Source organism: Crocodylus siamensis, chromosome 15, assembly GCF_052110815.1.
Source record: "Crocodylus siamensis isolate JL-2025a chromosome 15, ASM5211081v1, whole genome shotgun sequence".
Taxonomy (NCBI): domain Eukaryota; kingdom Metazoa; phylum Chordata; order Crocodylia; family Crocodylidae; genus Crocodylus; species Crocodylus siamensis.
This window is the reverse complement of record NC_143409.1, coordinates 6140214-6148952: the sequence shown is the minus strand read 5'-3', so window position 1 is coordinate 6148952 and position 8739 is coordinate 6140214. Positions and strand designations below refer to the sequence as shown.

The 8739-nt window shown below is 45.2% G+C and overlaps 1 protein-coding gene across 4 annotated transcripts; it reads right to left on the bottom strand.

The window, feature by feature from the left end:
* Positions 1 to 7356: 7356 nt before the first annotated feature.
* Positions 7357 to 8531, bottom strand: LOC149852052 (actin, cytoplasmic 2-like). 4 transcript variants are annotated; one of them, XM_090028522.1, is made up of 2 exons: positions 7861 to 8531; positions 7357 to 7695 (listed from the first exon to the last, which is right to left on the bottom strand). In XM_090028522.1, the coding sequence occupies exons 1-2, from the start codon at positions 8485 to 8487 to the stop codon at positions 7357 to 7359; spliced, it is 966 nt and encodes a 321-aa protein (XP_089884648.1). In that variant the 5' UTR covers positions 8488 to 8531. The 4 variants fall into 4 exon arrangements, with proteins under 4 accessions (XP_089884648.1, XP_089884646.1, XP_089884647.1 ...); XM_090028520.1 differs by having other exon boundaries at positions 7357 to 8123; positions 8235 to 8531; XM_090028521.1 differs by having other exon boundaries at positions 7357 to 8232; positions 8359 to 8531.
* Between the last annotated feature and the right edge of the window lie 208 nt (positions 8532 to 8739).

Sequence of the window (8739 nt, the reverse complement as noted above, 5' to 3'; positions counted from 1 at the left end):
CCCTCCTCCTTGTCCTTTATCTAATCAGAGAAAATAGGCAGGAACTGCGGTAGGCTTGTGATGTCCCAAGGGAGAACAATTTCCACGTGGAAATTGAGCAGCTACCATTACCCCCACTGATCACATCAATTCTGTAATAACAGTATGCAAGTCCTGACTGGGCCTCAGAGCACAATCTCTCAAACCTTCAAGGCTGATCTAGTATGAACCATACCTGGCAAGCCCCATGAAACAAGAAATCAGTCAAGTACTTACGTGAAGTAAGTACCGATCAATAAATACCACTGTATTCTGTAGCAGTGACCCAAGGTCTCAGCTGGTAAAAAACAGTATTTGAATTGTAATCCTAAAATATTGCATTTCCCTCCCTATGAAGCTCATTGCCGTATTATAGGATCTCTGTCAGGGTTAGAGTTGGATTTTGGGGTTATGACCCCAGGTTCTCTGGTCTGATAAAGTTGCTTCAGGGCCCAAGACAGCCTCAAAGCAAGCTTCATTGATCCATGAGGTCTGTGCTAAGTAGCATAGAGTAGCCCTTGAAGTTGATCTTTTACCCAAACTCTGGGCCTGTTGCACAGGTTAAGCCTCCGGGGAAAGGGGCATGGCTGGGACATCACCATGTCTGACTGCCCTGGATCTTGGAACAGCCTCTTAGCGTTGCAGAGAGCAGTGTCTAACGTGCAGTGTTGAAGCATTTTACTTTGTAGTAGGGACTAGCCTGGAAGCAGATGAGCCCCTGAATGGGTGGGCTGGGAAGTTGGCTTGAAGGCTAAGTACAAAAGCAGCTTCAAGCAGTTTCCAGACTGGAGAATCTCACCCTCCCCATTTTTCCGAAGTCCACTACAGCTTCTCTTTTCATTAGGTACTGTGACACTGTAAAATGAGAGCATTCCTGGCTCCCACCCACATCTCCAGAAATAGCATCTTACCTGTGGTTTCACAGATGCTGGCATACATGCCCTGCTCTCAGTAACAACCCTCTGTAGAGGATATCAGCACCAATTATGTGCGGTTCTGGTCTTCCATGATTCTAAAGTAAGACCCACTACATCAGGCTCAGTGACTGGAATTAATTCAGCAAAAATCAGCCTCAAGCCCTTTTGCCCCTGCCTTTGACTTTTTTCTTGCTCTGAAATAGTTGCTACAAAATCATGACCCTACCGTCAGAGAAATAAGAACAGCATTCTCTGTTTCCACAAAAAGGTAGAAAGCATTTGGCCGATGACTGAAGTCACAAAAGTACCTTCCGCTAGATAAAAAAAAAAACAAAAAACACAACCCTTGAGAGTAAGATCTGCATGGATAAACAGAGACTCTGATTTCAAACAAGAAACTCATTCCAGCACTCTCTATTTTGTACATACAACCTCAGGATAACTGCTGAAGTACAGCTTTTGTCAATGACTCTGACACTAACAAATTAATGTGATTAATTCATAGGTATTTAAGACTCCACTTCTCTCCTCATTAGGAGGACAAATTTCAAAGAAGAAAGTTTTGCAAGTGTTTGTTTTTGGGGGGGGGGGTTTAGTAATTGCTACATGCACAAAGCACAGCACTGTGGTCAGTCAAACTTTTAATTGCAGTTTGCACTAGATTCATATAAGCTCTCTCAGGAAGATAGTGACAGAAACTTTAATCCAAGCAGAGATTTGAGAACTAAATAAGAGAATGAAAACATTAAGGGATTTTCGCCATGAGGACTGCCACTTGAGTGGCTAGTGATTCCCAATAGAGTAGTACCCAGGCATTCAGAATCTGTGTTGAGCTCAGGATGGGACAGTCGTGGGGTATCCAGTTATCCCCCAGACTGTTTCGAGGAAAAGGGGGAGAGAGGGATGGCATGCAAAAGATTTGGAGACTTGGTTTGTGTAGGCTTTGACATATTTGAAGGGTTAGCCAAACTATGTGAAGTCTTCCTTCTTGTTCCATCCAAATCCTCCTCCTAGAGCTGAGGGAGATGATGAAGACACTATGTGATTAAGTTTGACATTTGTTTTCTCACATCCCTTTTAGGCCCTTGCGTTGTGTTTGAAGTGCTCATTTAATCAGGAGGGAGAAGGGGAGTGAGTCCTATTAGGGCCTAGGAAGGAGGACTTGGGAGATGGAGGGAGAAGCAAGCATGCTTGAAAGGGCCAACATTTGGTTTGGGAAACGGAGCAAGGGTCCATCTGAAGTGTTTTCTTAGTTTTCCCTTCCCTCCTAAACACACAACCACCTCCTTCTGCATATTTGTACACATTGCCTTCCAGAACAAAAGCCACTGCCAAGGAGGAATGTCCCTTTGGGGAAACCACTTAGAAGATCTCACAAATCTGGAGGGAGAGAGAGTACAGTCCATATCTCCTCTTGCACAGCACAAAACACCCAAGCACAGGGACAGATCCAGATCCCTGCTCCACCCAAACTTTTAAACCAACTGCCTGGGAGGGGCAGTGGCCTTTCTATTCAGGCAGTAGTGAGGGCAGTTACTCCATGGCTTATTGTCAGCTCCCAGATTCCTGTTAATCTCTCTACTCCACAGGTGTTAATGACCATCCCTCCTTTTTAAGCATCTTGATGCTTCATTGTTCCTTTCTTCTGCAATTGTACTGTCTGTTAACCATTCCTGGTAATGTCTCTCTCCTCTTTCACAGCCCTGCAGACTGTTTAGCTCTAGCTAAAAACCTTAAGTCAGAGATGGCAATATTAATTCAGATGTAGACGTGAGTGACAGAGAAGTATTAGAGGCACTGCCAAGACACTTGATCTAAAAGAGATGTACATTTTAATTGTAACGACTATAGGAGTAATGACCCCATATCCTTCGACTATTTTTGCCTAGTTTATTGTGGGTTTTTTTAATTTAATAGATAATTCAGCAAAGTAGCGCACACTCCAGTAGCTATACTTGTTTTTGCTTTTATTTTAAACTGAAAAATATAGCAGTAGCCCAACAGAATATTAGTAAAGTTTCTAGTTTTTCTTTAACTGGAGAAAGTGTTGTATGAGAAGATTCACTACATTGTTTGCACCCCCTTTCCAAAATCCTAGACTTCTCTATGCCCACATGGCTCTAGCACTGACAAATCCTAATGGCACTCATGGGCCTGGACCCTCTCTGGCTAGTTATACTGGTCTCTGTTGCAAAAGAGGGGAAAGGAGTGGTGGCATTAAATAGCGCAGGACCTAGGAAATCTCTATAGGAAGACCTATGCTTTATGACATGGAAAAAGACTGAGTGTTTCCCAGGGCTGGGTCTTGGGTATATGTAGATGCAGTGGACACCTCTAGCACTGCCTAAGTAATATTTCAGCAGTATGTGAATGCATTGCTTTAGTGACTAGCCTTTGGTGCCCTACTGAACTCATAAGGCCTGATTCACATTGCATCACTTTGTATTTTAAATATATGTATAGTGTGTCCAGCTTTCTACTTCAAAATAGCTCATTTGTTATACTTCTATTGTGGTTATTCTGCACCATGAAGATGGCAGAACAATGGCACCATATGCAGATCAGGCTGCAGCATGCTTCCAGCATATCCTCTCGCTACTCTTCTGTGCACTAGAGAAAGGTAATTCCTCCCATTCATGTTTGCCTTTTACCAGCTGATGGCAGCAGTGCATCTGTACACCAGAACCAGCCTGCTCCCTCATTACAGTTAATACAATTAAACATGACAATTGTGCCACTGCAGGGTAGAACTTATGCCTCACTCAGCTCAGCAGGCAGGTTTTTCTAACTAGCTGACTTGTCATTTCCTCTTGGTGTTCTGACTGGATTCCTTCAAATATTGTAATACATGATTATCATGCAGCCTGATGCTGCTGGTGTGAGCGCTAACAAATTTCAGCTGCTATGTTTCTACAGATCAGGTAGCTTGCCAAGAGAAGAGAAACTCTCAGAGAAAGACACCTAGTGAGCTTTGTGCATGTGGATGGACAGAAGAGACCACTTTTTCACATCTGTCTTTTCTACGCTCTCCTTTACTTGGTGCCTTGGGAAAAAAGGGCAAAAACTATTGCAGTTTAAACCAAGCCATCCATCAGCTCTGCCTAGTCTCCCACCACACATAAGGGAAGAATAAAGCCCTTCTTGAAACAAGGAGACAACTTAACTCTCCCTCCAGATGGTCTAACTGTGTGTAACAAAAATCTCAACATGAGTTTCTGTAACACATTAGGAGAGATCCAGTATATGGAGTGAGGCTACCCTGCTTTTGCCCTCTCAAAGCACAAATATACATGTTAAGGGATGGAGCAAAGATAATAAATCAGAATATTTTTCTTCTTCTCACTGAAATATTTAAGCTTCTCTATGAATAATGCATCTTCAGGCCTTATTCTTTTTGCGCCGATTGGCCTTATGAAACAATAGGATTCTTCTCAACATACATAGCAGTGGGAAGTGTCCTACAGTGTAGGAAGCTTTGCCTTCATAGCCATGAAGGTTGTTATGGTTTCTTCACATGTCTCCCAAGTGGGGCAACTGGCATGAAATGCATCTTGCTAGCAATCTCGGCTAGGATTTTTAAAAAAAATAGGTACTGCAGTTTAACTTAGAGGTCCCCTCAGCAAGAACACTATATGTGCTACCTATGGCTGATCTCCCTGGGTTTATTCCACCAGGAAACTAGTAGCTTGCTGTAAGCCAGTCCTATGTACTAGCTTAAAAAAAAAATGCATCAGTGAAGGCAAGCACTAGGAAAACTCTTTCAGTTGCAATACATAGGGAAGATGAAGTAAGTGAGGTCTCTTTAGGTTCTTTCTTTTTTCTCCAGTCAAACACTGGATGTGCATTCATCTGTAGTGTGTGTGAGAAAGAGGGAGGGGAGGGCAGAGTCTCCTCTGCTACTATTTACATTGCCCTCATCCATGTCTGCAGGGGATTTTGTGCCAAGTCACAATAGGCCTATGGGTGCAGGCTCACTACTCTTTAGTTCATAAGAAAAAATAGTGGCTAGTAATAGTCATTGAAGCATTACGGTTATGGTACTGAAAGATTCTGATTCTTAAAGTGGGAACCTTTCTTTTTACCTAGTTCTGTCAGATCAAAAGTATTACAGTATCAAGGTAAGAGTACTAGAAACAGCACATAAAAGTTGACTAGTTGCTGGATTAAAAGCCTGACATTTTTCACCCATGAAAGATCAATACAAGCAGCTTAGAAAGCTGCAGGGATACTAGCAATACTGTGACTTCCATTCAGCTGGAATTCTCTATGCTATGGAAGAAGTTTAACATCGCTTTGAAAGCCAGACAGACATCTATGTCTACACAGACAGATTTTTTGCTTCTCGATGTGGAGGTGGAAAACAACCTGAACATAAAGGGTTGTAAAGCCAACTGGGGCAGAAGCGATGCAGCAATAGGCTGTACTTCACACTAGTGAGCACATCCTGCCATTGCTACAGGTGTGTAGTGTCCCTTTTTACTATTAGTAGCCAAAAATCAGAGTACCCAGGATAGCAGAGAGGGGATAATGCTATGTAGTCCAGAGTCATAAGTGGCTTTAAATCAGTTGTCATGTTACTAGAAAGAAGGCAGAATTTCTTTGGGTAGGATTAATAGATTACTAGGCAAAATTTGTTCCTTTCCTTCCCCACACCACCTTCACAAAGATTTTTTTAAAACCACACACACACTTACCAAGTGAAAGTCTTTGCTCTGCTGGATTCAACAGGGCTGCCTGCCTCTCCAAACATCATGCTGTTGTCACTAGGACAAGTCAAGGCCAGATGCTTTTTAGAGCTAAGAGAGAAGTGAAACGACAGGAAGCACCAAGCTGCCTGTCTGGATGAGGTCTCAGGACACACTTCTCATCCATTCAGTTTTGTGACTGCATCCAGTCTCCATCAGTAAACTTACTCCAAGTAAGCAGGTGAAGTGCCTTTGCACAGGGAAGTTATTGAATGCAAGAGGTTTCTAGGGGACTGTTACTTAGTTGTGCACGCAGCCAAGTTACAAGAGAGTCAAGGCCAAGTTTTAGTCAAGAGCTGCTGAGGTCTGCCTCCTGTTCCCAAACAGAGTACTGTCCAGAGAGTACTCAGCATTGCACCAATATACATGTTATTGGTTACAAGGATAGTGGCCCTGGCCCTATTCATTGAAGTCTAGGTTGGGTCTGGGATTAGGAGCTTCCTAGACTACAGTCCTAAACATGAAAGCCACCCTATTCAGAGAGGTTATGTTGTGATGCAGTTCCCCACCCTCATCATGCTATTTGGCTCCTTCTAGGGAGACCACTGCAAGTTGTGTGCTCAGGCTTTAGTAGCCAGCAGAATTTTTATTCCAGAAAGTGGTTCCAATACAGGGTTTGACAGGACTGCTGAATTTGAAAGGGATCACTGTGGATCCATCAGTTTTCCCCTGAAAGAGGTAGGGGGCATGGTTAATAGCAAGCAGGTTAATTCTGTAATCCTAGAGGGACTGAAGACTTTTAGACCAACCACATGGGAAGTGTGAAGAAAGGAGTTAAACAATGTTTAGTGGCTTAGCAGCAAGAATTTCATTCCAACCAGCAGGCATTTACAGGATGATTACATGATTAAATACACAAGTAGAGATGGGCTTCTCATCTGTGGATATTCTTAACGGTCCTCAAATTAGAGCCCGACAAAAATTGAGATTAAATGGTAGTCTTCTGTTCAGATGCATGCAGTGACCTCACCGGCTGATCCCAATCAGTAGGAGGAGAGAGGGCCTAAAAACTGGTATTAAAACTACTGAGGCAGCTCTGCCACTTAGAGTTACAGTAGTAGGCATGGGGGTAACAGGGTTGTTTAGGACCAAGAAGAGGGTAGCTACAAGTTGGCTACAATACTCCTCCCCTTGGAGAAGTTAACGGAAGAATAAGGGGCTCAGCTATGCAAGAGCTATTTCCTTGTTGCCCGAATCATCCCAGCATAGCATACAGTGCCCAGGGGCATGACATGGGAACTCAGGCCACAGCCAAAGTCACTCCATAGGTTTTCCCTCCACATCCCACTCAGCATCCTGGATGCTTACCTCTTCAGTTCCATGGAACTTCACCGAGACAAGCCAGTGCTTCTCTGTGCAAGCTATAAACCCTCTCCAGACACCTGAAACCCAGCTCAAGACTTGGGAGCCTTTCATAGTTTGAAGAGGAACTAGTTAGAACATCTACCTCCCACCCCCACAGCTGCTTTTTGATACCCAAAAAGCCACCAGACTGTAGCCCCTTCCCCTTACTTGGGGTACATAAGTTGTCCCAGGTAGTAGACATTACAAGCAGGACCCTGAGCTGGGTTCTATGAAGCCAGCATCCAGATAGCTCCACTACCAGTCTCAGCAGCTGAGGACAAAGGATTGTCTTTAGACGACTTGTGTTGTAGATATATTCTTAGGCAGCTCATTTAGAAGCATTTACGGTGGACAATAGCAGGGCCAGCTTCATCATACTCCTCCTTGCTGATCCACATCTGCTGGAAGGTGGACAGAGAAGCCAGGATCGATCCTCCAATCCAGACTGAATATTTACGCTCTGGTGGGGCAACTATCTTGATTTTCATGGTGGCGGGTGCCAAGGCGCAGATCTCCTTCCTCATGCGGTCAGCAATGCCTGGGTACATGGTGGTGCCCCCAGACAGCACCGTGTTGGCATACAGGTCTTTTCGGATGTCCACGTCGCACTTCATGATGGAGTTGAAAGTGGTCTCGTGGATGCCGCAGGACTCCATGCCCAGAAAGGAGGGCTGGAACATGGCCTCCGGGCACCTGAACCGCTCATTCCCAATAGTGATGACTTGGCCATCAGGCAGCTCATAGCTCCTCTCCAGGGAGCAAGAGGATGCAGCTGTGGTCATCTCCACATCAAAGTCCATAGCCACATAGCACAGCTTTTCCTTGATGTCCCTCACAATCTCCCTCTCGGCTGTGGTGGTGAAGCTATAGCCTCTCTCCGTCAGGATCTTCATGAGGTAGTCAGTCAGGTCACGGCCTGCCAAGTCCAGACGCAGGATGGCATGTGGCAAGGCATAGCCCTCGTAGATAGGCACAGTGTGGGTGACACCATCCCCAGAGTCCATGACAATGCCAGTGGTACGGCCAGAGGCATACAGGGACAACACAGCCTGGATAGCCACATACATAGCTGGGGCATTGAAGGTCTCGAACATAATCTGAGTCATCTTCTCCCTATTAGCCTTTGGGTTCAGGGGAGCCTCTGTAAGCAGGATTGGGTGCTCCTCAGGGGCCACCCTAAGCTCATTGTAGAAGGTATGATGCCAGATCTTCTCCATGTCATCCCAGTTGGTGACAATCCCATGCTCAATGGGATACTTCAGGGTCAGAATGCCTCGCTTGCTCTGGGCTTCATCTCCCACATAGCTGTCTTTGTGGCCCATCCCCACCATGACCCCCTGGTGCCTGGGCCGCCCCACGATGGAAGGGAACACAGCGCGGGGAGCATCATCCCCTGCAAAGCCAGCTTTACACATACCAGAGCCATTGTCAACCACCAGCGCTGCAATCTCTTCTTCAACCATTGTGGGTTACCTGGGAGGGTAGAAACAAAAACTGAACCACTCAGATGCCCTGCCAGCTGGATAGCATGCCCTAGCCTGCCACACAGCCTATTTAAGGGGGTTCTAGCTCCACCCCCTATCCTGTCTCTGCACCTGATTGGAGTATCCAAGGGCATCTTCTGGGATCCTATTGGGTCACTGATGTCTTGCCCAGGGCAGCAGCTGGTTTGCATTAGAGAGATGCACAGAGGCAATGCAGTCTGCAACTCTGGC

Bases quoted from the DNA above. Each gene is read 5' to 3' on its own strand.
- LOC149852052 (XM_090028519.1), bottom strand. From the start codon at position 8,487: ATGGTTGAAGAAGAGATTGCAGCGCTGGTGGTTGACAATGGCTCTGGT.